This window comes from Eurosta solidaginis, chromosome 5, assembly GCF_040869045.1.
Source record: "Eurosta solidaginis isolate ZX-2024a chromosome 5, ASM4086904v1, whole genome shotgun sequence".
NCBI lineage: Eukaryota > Metazoa > Arthropoda > Insecta > Diptera > Tephritidae > Eurosta > Eurosta solidaginis.
Window position 1 is genome coordinate 12,405,817 of NC_090323.1, and position 22,972 is coordinate 12,428,788.

The 22,972-nt window shown below is 36.2% G+C and overlaps 1 protein-coding gene and 1 long non-coding RNA gene across 2 annotated transcripts in view; one reads left to right on the forward strand and one right to left on the reverse strand.

The window, feature by feature from the left end:
- The window catches only part of LOC137253842 (uncharacterized), a 297,293-nt gene that overhangs the window by 106,554 nt on the left and 167,767 nt on the right, over positions 1-22,972 (reverse strand). The window lies entirely within an intron of this gene.
- LOC137252686 (uncharacterized) lies at positions 20,582-21,720 on the forward strand. Its single transcript, XM_067788734.1, has 4 exons — positions 20,582-20,682; positions 20,736-20,916; positions 20,981-21,578; positions 21,698-21,720. Coding segments are annotated over exons 1-4 (804 nt in total). The 5' UTR covers positions 20,582-20,680.

The window sequence follows — 22,972 nt, forward strand, 5'->3', positions numbered from 1 at the left end:
AATTGGGGTATGTGTGCTTTTCCGTATTTAATGTTGTTTTATGGCAGTATATAATAGATCACAAAGTTAGTTTGCGAACAAATATAACTTAATAAGTGTTGTATGCGTGCTTTTCCGTATTTAATCTTGTTTTATGGCAGTATAGAATAGATCACACAATTAGTTTGCGAACAAATATAACTTAATAAGTGGGGTATGTGTGCTTTTCCGTATTTAATCTGGTTTTATGGCAGTATACAATAAATCACAAAGTTAGTTTGCGAACAAATATAACTTAATAAGTGGGGTATGTGTGCTTTTCCGTATTTAATCTGGTTTTGTGGCAGTATACAATAAATCACATATTTAGTTTGCGAACAAATATAACTTAATAAGTGGGGTATGTGTGCTTTTTCGTATTTAATCCGGTTTTATGGCAGTATACAATAAATCACAAAGTTAGTTTGCGAAAAAATATAACTTAATAAGTGTGGTATGTGTGCTTTTCCGTATTTAATCTTGTTTTATGGCAGTATAGAATAGATCACATATTTAGTTTGCGAACAAATATAACTTAATATGTGGGGTATGTGTGCTTTTCCGTATTTAATCTTGTTTTGTGGCAGTATACAATAAATCACAAAGTTAGTTTGCGAACAAATATAACTTAATAAGTGTGGTATGTGTGCTTTTCCGTATTTAATCTTGTTTTATGGCAGTATAGAATAGATCACATAATTAGTTTGCGAACAAATATAACTTAATAAGTGGGGTATGTGTGCTTTTCCGTATTTAATCTGGTTTTATGGCAGTATACAATAAATCACAAAGTTAGTTTGCGAACAAATATAACTTAATAAGTGTGGTATGTGTGCTTTTCCGTATTTAATCTTGTTTTATGGCAGTATAGAATAGATCACATATTTAGTTTGCGAACAAATATAACTTAATATATGGGGTATGTGTGCTTTTCCGTATTTAATCTTGTTTTGTGGCAGTATACAATAAATCACAAAGTTAGTTTGCGAACAAATATAACTTAATAAGTGTGGTATGTGTGCTTTTCCGTATTTAATCTTGTTTTATGGCAGTATAGAATAGATCACATAATTAGTTTGCGAACAAATATAACTTAATAAGTGGGGTATGTGTGCTTTTCCGTATTTAATCTTGTTTTATGGCAGTATATAATAGATCACAAATTTAGTTTGCGAACAAATATAACTTAATAAGTGTGGTATGTGTGCTTTTCCGTATTTAATCTTGTTTTATGGCAGTATAGAATAGAACACATAATTAGTTTGCGAACAAATATAACTTAATAAGTGGGGTATGTTTGCTTTTCCGTATTTAATCTTGTTTTATGGCAGTATATAATAGATCACAAAGTTAGTTTGCGAACAAATATAACTTAATAAGTGTGGTATGTGTGCTTTTCCGAATTTAATCTTGTTTTATGGCAGTATAGAATAGAACACATAATTAGTTTGCGAACAAATATAACTTAATAAGTGGGGTATGTGTGCTTTTCCGTATTTAATCTTGTTTTATGGCAGTATATAATAGATCACAAAGTTAGTTTGCGAACAAATATAACTTAATAAGTGTGGTATGTGTGCTTTTCCGTATTTAATCTTGTTTTATGGCAGTATAGAATAGAACACATAATTAGTTTGCGAACAAATATAACTTAATAAGTGGGGTATGTGTGCTTTTCCGTATTTAATCTTGTTTTATGGCAGTATAGAATAGATCACATAATTAGTTTGCGAACAAATATAACTTAATAAGTGGGGTATGTGTGCTTTTCCGTATTTAATCTTGTTTTATGGCAGTATATAATAGATCACAAAGTTAGTTTGCGAACAAATATAACTTAATAAGTGTGGTATGTGTGCTTTTCCGTATTTAATCTTGTTTTATGGCAGTATAGAATAGAACATATAATTAGTTTGCGAACAAATATAACTTAATAAGTGGGGTGTGTGTGCTTTTCCGTATTTAATCTTGTTTTATGGCAGTATATAATAGATCACAAAGTTAGTTTGCGAACAAATATAACTTAATAAGTGTGGTATGTGTGCTTTTCCGTATTTAATCTTGTTTTATGGCAGTATAGAATAGAACACATAATTAGTTTGCGAACAAATATAATTTAATAAGTGGGGTATGTGTGCTTTTCCGTATTTAATCTTGTTTTATGGCAGTATATAATAGATCACAAAGTTAGTTTGCGAACAAATATAACTTAACAAGTGTGGTATGTGTGCTTTTCCGTATTTAATCTATTTTATGGCAGTATAGAATAGAACACATAATTAGTTTGCGAACAAATATAACTTAATAAGTGGGGTATGTGTGCTTTTCCGTATTTAATCTTGTTTTATGGCAGTATAGAATAGATCACATAATTAGTTTGCGAACAAATATAACTTAATAAGTGGGGTATGTGTGCTTTTCCGTATTTAATCTGGTTTTATGGCAGTATACAATAAATCACAAAGTTAGTTTGCGAACAAATATAACTTAATAAGTGTGGTATGTGTGCTTTTCCGTATTTAATCTTGTTTTATGGCAGTATAGAATAGATCACATATTTAGTTTGCGAACAAATATAACTTAATATGTGGGGTATGTGTACTTTTCCGTATTTAATCTTGTTTTGTGGCAGTATACAATAAATCACAAAGTTAGTTTGCGAACAAATATAACTTAATAAGTGTGGTATGTGTGCTTTTCCGTATTTAATCTTGTTTTATGGCAGTATAGAATAGATCACATAATTAGTTTGCGAACAAATATAACTTAATAAGTGGGGTATGTGTGCTTTTCCGTATTTAATGTTGTTTTATGGCAGTATATAATAGATCACAAAGTTAGTTTGCGAACAAATATAACTTAATAAGTGTTGTATGTGTGCTTTTCCGTATTTAATCTGGTTTTATGGCAGTATACAATAAATCACAAAGTTAGTTTGCGAACAAATATAACTTAATAAGTGTGGTATGTGTGCTTTTCCGTATTTAATCTTGTTTTATGGCAGTATAGAATAGATCACATATTTAGTTTGCGAACAAATATAACTTAATATGTGGGGTATGTGTGCTTTTCCGTATTTAATCTTGTTTTGTGGCAGTATACAATAAATCACAAAGTTAGTTTGCGAACAAATATAACTTAATAAATGTGGTATGTGTGCTTTTCCGTATTTAATCTTGTTTTATGGCAGTATAGAATAGATCACATAATTAGTTTGCGAACAAATATAACTTAATAAGTGGGGTATGTGTGCTTTTCCGTATTTAATCTTGTTTTATGGCAGTATATAATAGATCACAAAGTTAGTTTGCGAACAAATATAACTTAATAAGTGTGGTATGTGTGCTGTTCCGTATTTAATCTTGTTTTATGGCAGTATAGAATAGAACACATAATTAGTTTGCGAACAAATATAACTTAATAAGTGGGGTATGTGTGCTTTTCCGTATTTAATCTTGTTTTATGGCAGTATATAATAGATCACAAAGTTAGTTTGCGAACAAATATAACTTAATAAGTGTAGTATATGTACTTTTCAGTATTTAGTCTTTTTTATGGCAGTATAGAATAGATCACATAATTAGTTTGCGAACAAATATAACTTAATAAGTGGGGTATGTGCGCTTTTCCGAATTTAATCTGGTTTTATGGCAGTATACAATAGATCACAAAGTTGGTTTGCGAACAAATATAACTTAATAAGTGTGGTATGTGTGCTTTTCCGTATTTAATCTTGTTTTATGGCAGTATAGAATAAATCACATATTTAGTTTGCGAACAAATATCACTTAATAAGTGGGGTATGTGTGCTTTTCCGTATTTAATCTGGTTTTATGGCAGTATACAATAGATCACAAAGTTACTTTGCGAACAAATATAACTTAATTTGTGTGGTATGTTTGCTTTTCCATATTTAATCTTGTTTTATGGCAGTATAGAATAGATCACATAATTAGTTTGCGAACAAATATAACTTAATATATGGAGTGTGTGTGCTTTTCCGTATTTAATCTGGTTTTATGGCAGTATACAATAGATCACATAATATTCTGCGAACAAACATAACTTAATAATTTAACTTAAAAACAAAATGTGTTTTTTTTATTCGAAAAAACTATACTGTGCTATTCACGTAAGCGTGCCTTTCAGGTTTCCATCATTTAGCTATTTTTTTTAACTTGACAAGCAGGATAACGTAAATGGCCCATATATTTTATTTTCTCCTTGCGGACGGGGCCGCGGGTAAAGGCTAGTATATTCATATATGCAGGTCAGCAAACTATTGACATACATATAGAGTCAGTATACAAGCCTACGAACTACTCAGGTACATATATTCATATACGTACATATACTTATATACTCAGTGCGGAAATGCAACTGATTAACAAACGTAAACAAATATGGGCTACTTAAATTTTAAATTTGCTTTTGCTTTCAAAATTTCTATGGTTCAGTGACATTGTTATTTTTGTTTATTCAATTGTTGTGTGGCAAAATTTATGACATAATTGTGAGTTAATTCCAAAAAGAAATAAATTTAGAAGTTTATGTCGTTCTTTATGTTATTTATTTTATTTTGTTTGCATTTTGGTTTTTACATGTGTACATATTTTGTTTTGACTGCTTATGAAAAACTTATGAGTAAGCTGGAATGCTTCTATTTATTCAAGCTTATTATTTTTTACTATGATTTTCTTATTATTTAGACTACTATTTTGTTTATTAATAATTTGATTTTATAGAAGTTTAAGCCTACTTTTATGAATTATTATTTTCTTATTCTTATTATCATTTGTGTTATCTCTACTTTCTGTTCTATGGGGAATTAATGTAAAATAATTTTTCTTATCGATATTTTCTACTTTATAGGGCCCTTTATATATACTATCTAACTTATGACCGGTTTCATCTTTGACTAACACTAAATCTCCTATATTTATTTCCTTACTGTGAAAATATCTATCATAATTTATTTCTTGTTTCTATTTAGCTTCTTGTATTAATATTTTAGCTCTTTGTTTTGCTATTTGTAACCTATATTTAGTTTCCTTATCATAAGCCCCATGATTATATATTGGGCTAATTATATTTTCTTGTAAAAATACGTAAGTCAAGGGTGATTTTGCGAACACGAGTTCAAAAGGACAATATCCATGAACAGTTGAAATTGTCGTATTGTAATACGAAAAATATTTGAGATACTCATCCCAATTGTCTTTGTCATTTGATACGTAGGAACGCACATATTCATTGAATGTTCTATGACTGCGATCAGCAGTGCCTAAAGTTTGATGGTGGTAAGGTGTTGTGGTGTTATGATCAATTTTGAAAAGTTTGCACCATTCCTCAAATAAACTATTTTTGTATTCAGTTCCCGAATCTATTATAATTGTTTTCATACAACCATAAATCAAAATAAAATGTTCAAATACAGCCTTAGCATTTTCTACAGCATGTTTGCTCTGGACGGACACTGCAATCAAATATTTAGTTAGATCACAGATAATAGTAGCAGAATATTCATTTCCGTGTATCGATTTTGGTAATGGTCCGATTGTATCGATTTGTACTATGTCAAAGGCATTCGGGGGTGTCTCTGTTATGGTCATTGGTTCTTTTACGCGTTTATTGATTTTATTTTTATTACAGTGAATGCAATTTTTTATATACGTTCTTATATCGCTTTTCATATTTATCCAGTAATATTTTTGTCTTATTTTGTTTGTCATACGTTTTCTTCCTGGGTGGCCATGATATTTGTGAAGAATTTCTTTAATTTTGGCAATTGTTAAATTTTTGAAAACTTTGGTACCTACATATTTCCTTAAATTTGTCTAGTCGAGTATATTTATTTTTAAACAATTTGTCTCCTAAGGACAACTGTATTTTTACAAGCCCTAGATTGCCGGCTTCTTTCATAAGCCTGGTAGAGAATTGTCCTAAGTCAAACTTCGCCTCAACAATTTGGTTTCTTGTATCTGTTGTGCTACAAATTTTCCTATCAAAAACCAGGACTTATAAAATAACTCCATCCTCTTGGCAAATACTAGAAGCTTCCTAGGACTTAAGCCACTTGCTGCTTCTAGATCTGGCAGCTGTATCACTCCAAATAGCTGTAGTCTTAGCCTGCCAAGCGTTGGGCAAGAGCAAACAACTTCCTCCTCCAACCCGCACTTCCCACATCTGTTATCACTGATCATGCCTAATTTAAGGCATGTGATGCCAGAAGGCAGTGTCCAGTCAGAATACCCGTCATGAGTCTACAGTCCTCTCTTTTTAATGATAGAAGCAAATTTGTTAGTGTAAGGTTGTAAGACCTACACATAATCTTCGTCACTTTACAGCCCCGCGCTTGAACCCACGCCTTTCCCACTTGGTCGATTATGTGCACGTCGTGACCCCGCAGAGTAACTTATCAAAAGTTTTATTTGGTTGGCTAGAATCAACAAAAGTGATCATTATCAGTATTAAATATTTGGTCGTGCAGTAAGAATTCAAATTAGGGAATAGGGTCGGACAATAAATAAATACCTGATAGTTTTTCCATAAATAAATAATTATTGTCTGCTCAATGTAGGTAATGTTGGATACAATGTAGGTAATGTTGGGTTTTTGTTTTGGAACTTCACTTTGCCCTTCAGCAAGAACTAATCATTAATTTGATCTACTTTTTGATCGCATGATTAATAATTTCACATCTTTACAAAAAAAAAAAAAAAACAAATAATAATCATAAAAATGTATACAAATCTTGCTTAACACGCTGAAATATAATAATGACTATTGATTAATGAATTATCTGGCTTATTTGTGGTTTACTTTTTGCTTTGTTGTACACTGAAAGAAATGGTGCTAGTAAAATCAACAAATCGGTTCTGTTGTTCTTGTCTTAACAGAGATTCGGTGAAATTGATCGAATTAAGGTTAATTCAACGAAGTTCTTCGTCAAGCGAACAAATTAGTTTAGTTATTTCAACGGAATAGAAATTGTCGCTCTTAAGTTAACAAAATTTTGTATTTGTTTTTGCAACTTCTCGTCCAAGCGAAATGCAACATTGCGCCCTCTTTTTGTAAAAGTTTTGCTTGAACGAACAGAATTTTTCCAAAGTTAGTAACATTTTGTTCAAGCTTTTATGAATTTTCACTCACGCGAATGAATCTAATAAGATAATAAAAAAACATCCTTTTTTAATGTTGATGTCTCCGACAAAATAAAAGTTTGAGTTGTTTTGGAATCGTTTCAACTTAAAGTGTTACGAAAATTAAACTTGCCGAATTACATGTAAAGTTACTCCAGTGGTGAATTATCTTCCTGCGATTTGATTCTTTACTTTTCTATAACTTACAAGTTCTCTTTTTAAAATGTTACGTCAAACATTTATAATACAAGTTTTTTTCGAAACAATCAAGTGTGGCAACTATATGCGAGAGAAGAATAAGCTGAGCTGCAACTGAGAGAATTGAGAATCAGTTTTGTGACTACTATGTATGTATATAAACAGGCATGCGTATTTATGTATTCACATATTTACGTATTTATATGGCGGCCGTCGTGGTGTGATGGTAGCGTGCTTCACCTACCACATAGCGAAGGCCGTGGGTGCACACCCCGGGAAAAGCAACATCAAATTTTAGAAACAAGCTTTTTCAATTAGAAGAAAAATTTCGGAGTCGCCACTCGGCAGTGTTCGGAAAGCACCCCGAGTGTATCTCTGCCATGAAATGCTCTCAGTAAAAAAATCTTATATGTCTTGCAGATGCCATTCGGAGTCGGCATAAAACAAATAGGTCACGTCCCGCCAATTTGTGAGAAAAATTAAAAAGGAGCACGATGCAAATTGGAAGAGAAGTTCGGCCTAAAATCTCTTCGGAGGTTATCGCGCCTTAAATTTATTTATTTATATGATAAAATAGGTACTTTCATACAAAGCTGTCGCAACAACTTTTTTTTGTTCATTTCACTACTAAAGCTGTCAATTACGAATCAACGATTTGTGCGCAGTTGATTCAACATCTTGTTGCGATGGATAAAAATTGACAGAAATTTTGGTTGAATTGACCCGTATTTCGGTTGATTTAACAGTTTTTTTCTTTCAGTGTAGTATTTTTTGCAATGCTGATTTGTGTGCTAGTGGCTTAATGATGAATACACTATTTACCTGCCTATTATAATATTTAATCCACAAAGAAATTATTACTCAATTTGAAATAATTTTTTATGTTATAAATAACTTGAGTGGTGGACAGAACTAAAATTATAACCTATCATTAAAGCAGATCATCATTTATAATAATTCTGGCTAATTCAAATTTACATATGCAATTTTAAGCACCAACTTAACGTTTATTAATAACTTAGTCCAAAAAATTAGAACTTTTTTTTTCAGTAGAGTAACTATGGTATTTTTCAGAAAAATCGTTTTGTACAAATGATTTCGCTGCACACCTCTATTTTTTATTTCCACTTAACGGTTAAAAAGTCACAAGAGGCCCTTGATCAATTCCTGTTTAATATTTTAATCGAACACCTCAACTCTCCACAATTGGTCCTCCCATAGTTATTACCTAAATGAAAATGCATAGTAAATCTGTACAAACAAGTTGCATAAATATGTGGGGCCTGCGGCAGATAATTTAGAAAATATGGCGGAAGGAGAAATGATAAAGCTTCCAGGCGTTAAGTTTAAATGTTACTTATTTTATAAGGACTCTTCTTTAGAAAACAAAGCTTTAATACTAGGTAAAGTACACCTTGTGATCAGAGGGATCTTTAAATGCGAATTAAAAGTACACCAGAGGAGCCGGACATTAAGTTTATTCAGAAAAATTTTTCTCCGCGATGTCACCTTGCAGAAAGATCCCATGGCTAGTTTATTGCAAACTTTCTCTTGTACGGTATAATTGTATTTATCTTCAGTTCCTAAGCCATGTAAATTTGAAATGACGCATATATTAAAGGACAAAATTTCAGCGATACAATTTGTCGAGATTGTGTGTAAAGAAAAGCGGGCTCTAAATAGCACGTATGTTGCTTTACCTAAAGTAGAGTTCCCTGCAAATTTCTAACAAAAAGGCTTTTACAAATAACGTTGAGCAAAGTCAGTTTCAAACGAAACCAAATGAGGCTTCAGAAAAGATGACTCCCAACGCTGGAAGTGATAATTCTAACAGCAGATCTAAGCCGCGATGATACAATCTACTATAATAACAGCGTTCAATTGCTGACGTATACCCATTACAGCGATATCATTTGGCCCTAACAAACTCAGCGTAAGCTCAGCGCTCTCTGGATTATAAAAAGCATTCAGAAAAGTAGCTCTGGCACTTGGGGAACCATGGATAGTAAATCAACTTTAACAACACACACAATATCAGCCTAGAATTCAAACGAAAAATAGTTCTTACTCACGCTCTATAAGGCTCACTTGGAAAACGACAAGTTATTCTTTTTTTTAGTTCAAATTATATTCAAAAAACGTGTCAAAAATGTATGTGTTTAAGCCTTCATGTCAGGTTGACTTTAAAATAAAAAGTTAACTTGCCTTTCTGCATCATACCTGGTTGATGTGTGGCTGGAAATCTTAGTCGGAAAAAGATGAGATAGCCCTTGGTATGTTTGCTGAAGCCGATTACTGGAAAAGGAATAATAACGAGCTCTATGAGTTTTACTCAAATATGAAGAACGTGCAAAGAAGAAAAGCATGAAGGTATTGCTAGTTAATACATTTAACTTGCTTAACGTTACGACACACGGTGGGGTATTTGATCAATCTAGCTGGCCAAAACTAAAACAGCAGTTATTTCTGTTAAAAAAGTAGTTGTCTCACTTCATTGTTATGAAAGGAAATATTTGACAGTAAATTCACGGTATTCCGCGCAGAATTACTATGGATCGAGCCCCCGGTTTCGGAGGGGCCCGGGGTAATTTTTTGGCATTACATGAGATATGTATGTCAATATGGGTATCGAACGAAAGGTATTTTACTCCGCATTTCTATTGATACTTTTAAGTAGGGTTGCAACATAGGGTTGCCACATAGGGGTGCCACCTCACCTTCTTTTTTATATTTCTTTGTATATCCACTACCATCTCGCAAACGGCTTAACCGATTTGAATCATATTTGCTACATTTTAAGACTGTTGAATTTGGTGTTGCCACTGAGGATAGTTTGCCACCTTGTGCCAGTAGGCGCACCACTCAAAAAATCGCGGGTATGCGCAGCCGTTTTTGGTATTAAACTTTGAAACAAACACAGGCTCATGTATTGCCAAAAAATTACTGACATAATATGACATGAAAAAAGATACACATTTTTGTTTGCAAGGTTTTTAAAAAATTTAATATTGAAAAGTAGTAGTATTAAAAATAAAAAAATAAAAGTAAGGCGCGATAACCTCCGAAGAGATCTAAGGCCGAGCGTCGTGCTCCTCTTGATTTTCCCTACAAATTGGCCGGACGGGACCTACATGTTTTATGCTGATTCCGAACGGCATTTGCAAAGCAGAAGAGTTTTCACTGAGAGTTTTTCATGGCAGAAGTACACTCTGAGCGCTTGCCAAACACTGCCGAGGGGCGACCCCGCTTAGAAAAATTTTCTTCTAATTGAAAAACCTTATTTCTAAAAATTTGATGTTGCTTTGCCAGGGATGTGAACCCAGGGCATACGGTGTGGTAGGCGGAGCACGCTACCATCACACCACGGTGTCCGCCAAGTAGTAGTATTACAAGTAGAATAAATCAGTTAAAACATGCAGTATAAAAAATCTTACATATGAATTAAAAACACATTTACCTATCCTAAAAGAAAATGTAACTAGATTTGATTAAGGCTAAACAAATGAACAAGTGTTTAGGTTAGAGGGGTATATGTATTGCTTTTTAATCCAAAAATAGGTCCATAAATCTTTCGAAAAACTTTTCTCTCGAATACTCCCGAAGCCGCTTCATCTGCTGTTGTCATGGTCTATGCTTCTGACCCATAGAGCAGGACGGGTACGATAAGTGACTTGTAGAGTATGATTTTCATTCTATACTCATTAACACCCTTTTAAAATCCTCATTAACACCTTTCATTTGATTCCCATATCGTACAAACACATTCTACAGTCAGCCCTGGTCCACCTTTATGGCGATATCTCGAAAAGGCGTCCACATATAGAACTATGGCCTACTCCGTTTTGAAATACCCATTACCACCTTTCATTTGATACTCATATCGTACAAACATATTCTAGAGTCACCCCTGGTCCTTCTTTATGGCGATATCCCGAATGGCGGCCACCTATAGAACTATGGCCCACTCCCTTTTAAAATACTCTTTAATGCCTTTCAATTGATACCCATATCGTACAAACACATTCTCTAGTGACCCCTGGTCCATCTTTATGGCGATATCCCGAAATGGCGTCCACCTATAGAACTATGGCCCACTCCCTCCACTAAAATTCTCTTTAATACCTGCCATTTGATACCCATGTCATAAAAGCACATTCCAGGGTTACCCTAGGTTCATTTTCCTACATGGTGATTTTCCCTTATTTTTCTCCAAAGAACTTAGCTGAGTATATAATGTTCGGTTACACCCGAACTTAGCCTTCCTTACTAGTTGCTGCTCCATTTAGCAATCTGACAAAACAAACGTATAAATAAGCAATAAAAAAAAAGGAAAGAGTTACAGCACACTTTAGCTGCCAGCAGTTTTAGGTTTCTTTTTGCGAAATATTTCATAAAACCTGTAAAAATAAAGTTACTTTAAATGGAATTTTTTTTCTGCGCAACCTAGGTATTTTGTTTTGACGTTAAAAGAATTTGACTCAATAAGTGATCACCATTTAAAAATACTTTAACACTTCATTATGGAAACTGATCTTTCCAAGAAACTGCTTGACATTGCAACTCAATGCAGGGCCTTTGTGTTCAAACAGGTAAAATGAATAAATACCTTATAAACTGGTGAGCGAAGGAATGTTGGGTAAATGCGGTTCATATACTTATAAACAAATAAACTATACACATATTTTGATCTGTTTTATGTTTTGCGCTTATAATATAACAGAACAATATAAAAAGGTTTTCGTAAAAATGTGTTCTAACCCACAGTAAAAAAGACTGTAATTGCAATCAAGGAAACTTGGAAAACCCAACCAAACCCCTACCGACTAAGATTTCTAGCGGACATTAGCTGGAACAAGTATTTCAAAAGGAATCCTCCTTGTTAAAGGATTCGGCTTATTGGTAGGTAGCTATTCGGTTTCTCTGTTCATAGGCAGCGCTTGGGTTGACAATTTGATTGAACACGAAAGAAAATATTTTTGTTGCAAATTTCTTTTCTGATTATTATACAATTCCTAGTTCCATTTACACGTAATAATAATGCTTATAAACAAATTCCAATGCACTGCCCTGATTTCATAAAAGTAAGTACAGTCATGGCTATATAATAAAAATATTGTGACGAATGATAGTATGCCTTAGTCTTGCTAAGCCGATACTAGGCATTCACTTGTATCTACATAAACAAATCAATCATTATGTCTACACATATGTACATACAGCAGCGGAGAGGTACTCACAAAAGCATGCAATTATCAGCAAAGTAGTTCTCACACATACACATGCATATTTCTGAGATACTCACCAAAGTATACAATCTTCAGTGATCTAGTAAATTCTAGAAGAAGAAACGCCTAGAAGTATGCGAACGAGGAAACCGAAGAGTATAAAAGAGCGCAAGCTGAGCAATCATGGAATTAGTTTGATTTAAGCAAGCTATCAGTTGTGCAGTATCAGTGTTATTGTGAAGTACTCTAATAAAGGCCGTTTTGCATTATTGAATATTAGAGTTATTTATTCAACAGTTTAGCGATACGAACGTTAGTAGAAGGTGTAAAATAAGCGGAGTTTCACAAATTTGTTACAATATAAACTAAATATAAAAATCATCCTATAGATATTTCTCCTTCTCTTTTATCAAGTGAAGCTGTTCAAAACTCAAACTTTATCTAAAAATAGGTACATACGTATGTATGTAAGCATACCGTAAGTACGACGCGTCAAACCGGGCGAACAGTATTTAAAAGAAGGGTATATGCTGCGAATCGCATTAGTTTCGTACCAGTACAGAACTCTCGCATTAAGATACGGTACTAATTTTAATTATGTGCCCTCGCAGTGCTTCCAACTGACACTTTCAACATTGCGATGCTTACGACTTTTTGAACATGTTTCTTACTGGTTGAGTTGCATGCGGTTCTAAGATAATCGATGCTCTTAACTGATTAATTAAATCTATAGACCTCGGACTTAGTGTTGATGGTACAACTGTGCCTACCACCTGTCACCCGACTACCACCAGTTCGAAGGTAGTCATTCAACCTGTAGTGTGAAACTGTCGCTTTGCATGAATGTCTCCCATATTAGCTGCAGGATACTTAACAAAAGAAACAAACTGACGTGTACAATTGCGGCGAGTGCTGGTGGTTATCACTAGCCTTTATGAACACTTCGTAAGTTCTGTCTTTTGGGCTTGGTTGGAGCTGCGAAAAAAATGAGTCTTGTCATAAACGAGAGCAAGTACTTTCTGCCAACAAATAAAGAAACAGCGCCTTGCCGCCATGTCAGCCACGTAGCTGTCGATGGATAGAAATTCAGAACTATGCAGGACTTCGTCTACCTGGGAACCAGAACAAAGTGAGAAATAAATGCCAGCCTAGACAATCTTTGTTGTCAACCAAATACAAATGTGAAGTGAGCACTGAGCAGGCACACTTTCAACGCTTGCCCTTATGTACGGTGGGAATGGTGTTGGGAGGTAATGTGTGTGGATATACGTATTTAAGTATTTCTATCGATTTTCATCTTTGATAGCAAAGCGAGGGGAATTTTCCCTGGATTGGGAGAGACAAATTAAGGAAACCTTGATCGCCCTTGGTTCTACCAATTGGAGTTGGTTATCTGGAAGAAATGGTGACGGTGTGAATTGGATGCTTTGTCAAATGCTGAAATAGAACTTAGTCACTCCAAGATCAGGTAAAGGTGCAATATACCCCCACTAAGTAAAAACACAGAATTTATGAGCTAAAATAGGACACACACACAGATGGTCTGAGGGGTTAGTCGCTGTAGCTTTCGGTACCAAGATAGTAGGGAAGCGTTAGAAAGAGAAGTTTAAAACCTGTCGTGTTTAAGATTTTCTCTATCGTGGGATGATCGTGTTCAACAACAATTAGGGATAGTGGGAGCAGCGGATTGGATGAGATTAATAGCGCCACATCTAAATTGACCATAAAGCTGGTTATACAAGCCGGTCATAACAACGCGCTAGGCTAGAGTCAGCATTTGAGCGCCAGAACAATTGAAATCAAAGCGCGTGACATAAGCGTAAGTAGTAACCAGACAGGAGTTATAACCTTCGATGTACGGCAATGAATGGGATAGTTTTCTGAAAACAGTAGATTTAAGAGTTGTGGCTTACTCGATGAACATTGGTAGTCCCGTTACGCCAGATTTGGCACGCTAATAAAGGGCCGCTTACTCCGACACTACTTTCCGAATTGACTGATCGAAAGTGCGAGAGTGTCGTGGTTGTCAAGTAGCGGGTCGAAAGATCCAGCTCACTTACTTCTCCAAGAAAACTTGGACTAGTATCGTAAACGATGGTTTGCACCCGAGGTCTGGCAATATAGATCTGGTAGTGTACCACCACCCTTTGTAGTTACAATAAAGACATTCTCTGAAGGTTTTGGGAAGTATTATCGATGATGATGGATATTGATCTGGTGCGTCTTGGATGTTGGGTCATAAGAAAATATAGTCACATGGCAAAATAGTTTTCATAATGTCAACTGTGACATTGCATATATTGATAATTCCCAAAACCAATCAGTCTGTCCGATCAAATCTGTCAGTATATGCACTCAACTTTAACCTCAACCAATACCAATTTTCTTATAGTGTAATTCATTGAGAAATAATAGTCGCGTCCGTAACCGTACTTAATCTTGTATCCATATCAGATTTCGAAAAATTACGGGCATTGGGTCTTTATTTCACCTTCTGTCTCTCCCCTTAGCTTCTTTAAGTTTTGCATACTTTCACATATATATGTACTTAAATACATATATACTATGTACTTAAATATTTGAGATACACACAATTGTTGCTTCAAATATTGTAATATCCGCTCAGCCCGCTGCTCATTTTCACTTTTATGCACATTGAAATGCGTGCGAATGTCGCGTCCATTACCAAGGACTTGCCCATATGTATTTGCAAAGTGCGTTATTAAGTTGACACATGTACAGTGAATATATTTTTAATGAAAATACAATGGCTACACTTAATTAGATTTATCTGTTTTGAGACGTGTAAATAAAGAATAAGGTTGAAGAGAAAAATGGAACATCGCAGACAATTACGAGCACAGACTTGAACATGATATTGGCTGCAATATCTGCACAAACATCAACAGTAACATCAATGTCGTCGCAAGTGTCATCTCAACTGGAAGAACAGAAGACATATATGTCATCCAAGATGGAATCACAGGAGACACGTATTGCAGAAATGTCATCTGAAATAACATCGAAGATTGAAGCACAAGAAACGCGTATATCCGAAATGTCGTCGCAAAAGTCATCTCAGCTGGAATCGCAGGAGATCCGTATAACAGCGAAGATTGAAGCACAAGAGGCACGAATATCCGAAATGTCGACGCAAATTTCAGCACAGATATCATCGCAGATCTCTGCTCAACTGGAAGAGCAAGAAGGACGTATTTCCTCGAAGTTGGAGGCGCAAGATACAAAAATTTTACAGTTTGAGGAAAAAATCGAGGCCGAGGTGATTGCTTTGGGAGGACGTATCGAGCAGTTGCAACTGAATTGCCCAGCAGTTTCAACGAGTAATCCAAAGATAAAAACACCATCCTTTGACGGTTTTGTTCCTTTCCAGGTCTTCAAGCTACAGTTTGAGAAGACTGCAGCAGTGAACAACTGCAATGCGGAAGATAAAGTTGCTGCATTGTTCGTGGCATTGAAAGGGCCTGCAGCGGAAATCTTACAGACGATTCCAGAGTAGGAACGGAACAGTTATGCTTATTGGTCGCTGCTGTAGAACGACGTTATGGAAGCGAGCATAGAAAACAGATATTCCAAATAGAGTTGCAAAACCGCTACCAAAAAGCAAATGAGACATTGCAGGAGTTTGCTTCAGATATTGAAAGATTGGCTCATCTTGCAAATGCGGACGCACCCGTGGAATACACTGAAAGGGTAAAAATCCAGACCTTCATAAATGGCATACGAGATATGGAAACGAAGCGGGCTACATATGCGAATCCAAAGCTAACATTTGCTGAAACGGTATCGCATGCACTGACTCAGGAAACAGCCTCACTTTTGAGTAAGCCAGAGTACAAAGCTCATCTCGTGGAAGTAGAAAGGCACGAGTGGGCAGACGCAATATTGGAGGTGCTGAAAGGATCGCAAAAGCCGAGTGGAAGAGTTATCAAATGCTTCAAATGCAGGAAGCCCGATCACATTGCACGTCATTGCGATCTTGGTCCTAATAGTTCCAACAATGTGGGTGGTCGTAAACGCAAAGCTGGAGGAGATGAGCAAGAGCGTGTTAGATGTAAAGAACGAAAACTTGCCCCAGCTATTGAAGTTCCTGTGATATCTGATTCGCAAATTGGAAGAAAATCGAGCAGTGTTGCCGTCGAAGGAAAGCTGGATTGCAAGGAGCGTGTACTAACTGTAGATACGGGCGCATCTCATTCCTTAATCCGATCTCACTTGGTCAACAGGAGAGTAAAACCGTTACAAGGTTGAACAGCAAGGTTGCGTACGGTCACTGGCGAGTATAACCAAGTCCAGGGAGAAGTGGTATGTGAAGTCTTGATTGGAAAGGTCAGAGTTCTACACAAATTCGTTGTGGCGGATACCGTTGATGAAGTCATATTGGGAGTGGACTTCTTGGTTGACCATGACATCAAGATCGATATGCAGAGAAGAGTGATGCGTTATGAGAACCAGGATGTGCCACTTAACTTCAGTTTGGATAACGGGTTCAGTAGTAATCGAGTACTGGTGGAGAAGACCCGACAATGGCCACGAAAGTCAAAGGCAAAGGTTGATGGATGGAATGGGCCAAATAAATCAAAACCAAAGGTACCTGCGAGAAAAACACTGGCATTGGCAAACCCTAATGGACGCACTAAAACGACCGAAAGAATTTTCAGAAAGAATGCAAAAGTGGTTTCAAGCCAGCGCGCACTACTGTTGTGAAACGTCAAGACGATACTGATGATGCAAAGTTAATCCGTCAAGAGCAAGCTCTTAAAAGTAGTTCATTGGCCAAACAAGTAGTAAGATGAAACGCAGGTACGATGAGAATAATAATTCGGAAGGTTTCTTGGAGGGAGATTTGGTACTGTTATACAACCCTCACCGACGGAAACGTGTGCCATCCAAATTTTGGTGCAGTTGGAAAGGCCCGTACAGAATTGTGAAGAGGATCAGTGATGTCATCTACCGCATACAAACGATTGGGAGACCACGAAGTAGAAGAGTGGTACATTTGAAGATGCTGGTAACGTTTAGATCGAGAGATTTGTCTGATCGGGACGATCAGACTTAAATGGAGGGCAGTGTTACGAATGTTAGCAACACTAAGGGGTACTGCCATCTCTATGCCGATGCTAAGCAGTGACGTGAATGCGCATCAATAATTTAATCATTTTGTCTACACCTATGTACGTACACGCAGGGGAGAAGAGATGCACAAACACATGCAGATATCTTATCTGAGCTGCTCCTAAAGGTATGCAATTATAATTGTGGAAGTGTCGCTCACACATGCAAGCGCATGGGGCATGAGAGAAGCTATAAAAATTATATATCTGTAGTTGTAACTGAGAAATTTATAACTAACTAGTATGTTCTGGAATTAGAAAAGCCTAGAAATATGCAACGAGGAAATCATACAGTATAAAAAGGCGACAACAGTAGAGGCGAGAATCACTTTCATTTAAGCTATCAGTCAGTTTGGTTATTAAGCAAGCTAGTTCCAAAGCATAAGTGTTATTGTGAAGTACTTTAATAAAGGTAATTTTTCCATTATTCAATATTGGAGATATATATTCAACAGTTTAGCGATACGAACGTTAGCAGAAGATTGCAAATAAAGGGAATTGCAGTAAAAATCGTTACAATATATTTTAGACTGGGTCGATTTATTAACCGATATCGCGCCATCGATTTTTCGATAGGATTTGGGCTCAGGAAAAAAAAGTTCCACTACGCATACCTAAAAAATTAGAAAAACATTTTTTAGTTTTTTCGACTTTGATTTTTAAATTTCATGTATACCCTGTCCGACCCAAAAATGTTCGCTAAAAATTTTTTTCAAAGAACTGTTATCGACAACGTTTTTAGCGGACATTTTTAGGTCGGACGGGTATACTATGAACATCTTTCTAGTTTTTTTAGTTGGTCATAAAAAAGAATAAAAAAAAAACTTAAAAATGAAAGTTGAAAAAAAGAAAAAAAAAGAAATTTCGCAGGCTCGAAAATAATTTTTTTGGTATGCATACTGGAACTTTTTTTCCTGAGCCCAAATCCTATCGAAAAATCGATGGCGCGATATCGGTTAACTTTCGTCCATATAAATCGACCCACCCTAATATGTATATTTATTTTTTGAAGCAGATAAGATTCACAAGAAAAATGCAAGATAGTTTGTACTTCTTTCTTTTGTGTTGTTGTTGAAGCAGTGCTGCGCCCCATCCAATAGGTGTGACCAATCACAAATTGTCATCAATATCCTCTAACGTCATGTGGTGACACATTGCAAGTAGGGCATACATTTTGTATGTCTGGGTTGATTCTGGATAGGTAAGAGTTTAACCTGTTATAGTATCCAGATCGAAGTTGAGTTAGAGTGACTCGCGTTTCCCTAGGGATTGTGCGTTCCTCTTCTGCAAGTTTAGGGTATTGTTCTTTGAGTACAGGATTAGCCGTGCAATTCCTGACATAGTGGTCCGATGCCTGTATGTGGAGTTCACTGAGGCCCTGCTTGTGTTTTTTGGCTTCATACGGCTATATTCTCACAGGTGCCGTATTGCCTCATAATGCTTACCGGGCTGACTCCTTAAGCCCCTGGGCGGTGTTGGCTCATCAGTCAGATGTCTGTTGGGATGCCCAAATTTCTGGGTATTCAACAGGAAGAGTTTGGTTAACATTTCATTTCTCTCCCTGATGGGGAGTATTTTCGCCTCCTTATGTAGATCGTGTTCTGGGGACATAAGAAGACAAACCGTGGTGGTTCTGAGGGCAGTATTTTTGCAGGCCTATTCCAGTGAGCAGTCTTTAGGCAAATTGCTTTATAAGCGGGAATGAGCGTTTCTTTATCTTTTCTACAAATACTGCCAGAAAGAGAGATGAGGATTTTATTACGGCTTTGGATTTTCGGTATAATTGCGGCTGAATACTCACCAAATTGAGATCCTGATCGAACGGCACACCCAAGATTTTTGGGTGAAAGACAGTCGGTAGCGTAGTGCCATTGACGTGGATGTTTAAAATGGTAGACATTTGGGACGTCCATGATGTAAATAAGGTTGCCGATGATTTAATCGGTCATCAGCGTAGGAAACGATAGTAACTCTTACTGGTGGCGAAGGTAGCTTTGATATGTAAAAGTTAAACTAAAGTGGGGATAGGAAACCACCCTGTGGCACCCCTTGTTTAATTCTTCATGATTTTGATGATTCGTTTCTAAATTGCACCGATGCCTGCCGGCCACCCAGATAATTGGCGGTCCACCTTTTAAAACATAGGGGAAGGGTAGACCCTTCCAGGTCTTGCAGTAACGTGCTATGGTTGACAGTATCAAAAGCTTTTGATAGGTCTAGCGCAACGAGTACTGTTCTATGGTGGGGGTTTTGATTTGAACCGCAATTTATCTGGCTGCTAATGGCATTTAGCGCTGTGGTGGTGCTATGAAGTTTTCTAAAGTCATTCTGATGACAGGCTAGCTGCAAACTTGCTTTGAATTTGGAGAGCAAAATGGTTTCAAGCTTTTTTGCTACTGGCGATAAGAGAGATAATGGGCGATATGACTCTCCTATGCTAGCTGGTTTCCCAGGCTTTAGAGCGGGACCACCTTGGCCATTTTCCATTTTTCGGGGATAACAAAGGTGGACCGAGATAGGTTGAAGATATGTGCTAAATATTTGAAAGCCTCTTTTCCTAGGCTTTTAAGCATTGGCTATGGCATCCTTAACCTCTTTGGCGGTGATGGTAATTGGGGACGCGCTGAATTTATCTGCCCAATCACGCAATCCATCGTAGAGCGTTTTTTCGGGAAAGTTACGAAATTGCTATCATGCAATTCGACCGTGTTTCCGAACGTCTCCGAAAGTAAATCGGCCTTATCACGCACTCCATCGTATACTGTTTTTCGGAGAAGTTACTACAAAAGCATTCATGCATTTCGAACAACTCCGAACGTAAATTCGAAGTTCGGAGAATAGCATTCACTGAACACACTCTAAATGTCAAATTATCAAAAAGCTAATTTTTCTACGACAAATTTTTGTAAGCGGACAATCCAAGAAAAATTGAAATAAATTAAAACAAATTGAAAAAATTATAAAAATGTAAGTATTTATTGAATAAATGCATAGTCAGTATTTAATTTGTCAAAATACAGGTCCAAAATAACAACAAGGCAACAGTATGCGGCTTTGTTGGAGTTGCTGCAAGAAAAGCCCTCTATGGCACACGGCTTTTCAAAGTGCTCTAAGGAAGAAGCGTCGGAGTTTTGGAAAAAGGTGGCGGAGGAGCTTGACAGCATGGGCCCACCTCAGAAAGACATCACTAGTGGGAAAAAGGTAAAATGTGTAATTTACTGTGCCTTGCTTGTGTGTATATATGTATATATATCGTGTTTACTAGGTATGGCTAGACTGGAAGGCGTATATTAAAAGGAAGCTAGCGGAAAACAAAAAAGAACAGACAGCTACTGGTGGCGGTGGAAACAGGCAGCACCATTTTAATGAAGTGGAGGAAGCTGTCATCCGATTGACAGCACTACAGACTAGCACGAATGGAATTGAAAACACTGTGAGCGTTGGGCTACCTGTTGCAGCCGACTCTGAAAATGACATCGAGGCTGACGTGTCAATGACGTCATCAAGCCGCAGTCCAGCACTTCCGAGACGTGTTTCCTCTGCGCGCAAGCCAACTGATACAAATACAGCAGAAGTACTTCAAGACCATTTTTTGCTTCAAAAGGAATTTCAGGAAAAGACCATAGCACACTATTCAATACAGGAAATAAAGCTGGAAGATATTTGTTCCGGTATACGACGCTTATACCGGGCAATGGAAAAGCACTGCGACCTAAAGAATGCAGAAGTGGAAGAAACTTGTAGACACAACCAATCCATGGAAGATTTGATCAATGCTAAAAATTTAATAAAAAAACAAATGTTATTAGTTGAAGAAAAAAGCTTAAATGCGATTGCCAAAAAACACTTAAATTTATACATATGTAAGTATGTATATGTACATTTCTTTATTTAAATACAAGTGCCTATCAAAAGTTTCAATAAAAAAGTGTAAATGAATTTATACGTATAAGTGTTGCTATTTTTTAATTGAATATTATAGTCGTGTTAATGTTTAGGATATAGATTCCCTTATCCGAATAGCTGCATCAGTATATGTTGAAGGAGAAGCTTTATACGTTTGATTAAAATGGTTTTCTTCAACATTTTCTAAAAAATCATCAGCCACGCGATAATGGATACAAATATTGTGCAATGCTGCGGTAACGTTCACTATTTGGCAAACGTTCATGGGTTCATAATAAAGCTCACGAGCACCCAGAAGGAATCTGAAGCAGTTCTTAAATACACCTATGGTCCTTTCTATAGTATTTCTCGCTTTTGCATGTACTTTATTGTAGTTTCCTTCGGCGCTTCCTGTTGTAGGTGAACGAAAAGGTGTCATTAACCATGGCTCTATCCAGCGTCTCCTGTGGAATAAATAAAATCATTTTAGCAAAAAATTATTCAAACGGTATATATGTGTATGCACATACCCAAAAGCCAAGTGTTTCGTTCGCCGTTTAGGTATTTATTTTAAAAAAAATTTCGCGCGCTGCTTATGTTCCAAATATGAGCATCGTGGTTGCTGCCAGGATACTGCGCATTCACGTAACGAATTCTCATTTTATTATCGCATATCTGCAATAAATAAAAAATTAGAAAGATATTTGAAATATCAGTTTTTGCAAGACTTACAATCATAGCATTGATGCTATAGTACCCTTTACGATTAAAATTCAGGAATTTGTCTTTAGCCGGCGCAACAATTTTAATGTGTGTTCCGTCTACACATAAAATCGCACCAGGAAATTCATGTTTTTGATAAAAGTCCATCTTTGCTTGTCTTTTTTCTTCGTTGCTCAAATCAAGATTCACCCACTGAGGACATATATCACATTGAAGAGTGGATAACACGTATTTGAATACGCCACAAAATATCGATTCAGCCATGGGAATGTCAAAGTTCTTTCGCACTCCATGCTGGTACCCACCCTCCGCAAAAACCTAATACGGAAGACAAACGATGAAGCGAAGAGATGGAGCACGGCCTCTGTGAGCGTGCATTCCCATCCGGGACACTTTAGACGTACAAAAAGGCTGCCTTATTCAAGCCATGATTTTTAGTAAACCTGTTTCATAAAATAAAGTTAACATATGAAGTTATGAAGTTATTCCTATACTTACATTGTGTCCTCGACATCGAGCGGATTGTTTGCGTCCCTTAATATTTTTCGTTGAATTTTCATATTCGATCTACTTTTTTCACCTTCCGCCTCCACCAGCATTATAGAAAATATCAACGAAGAATCCATAACACTTAAAAGCTTTGTTTTTC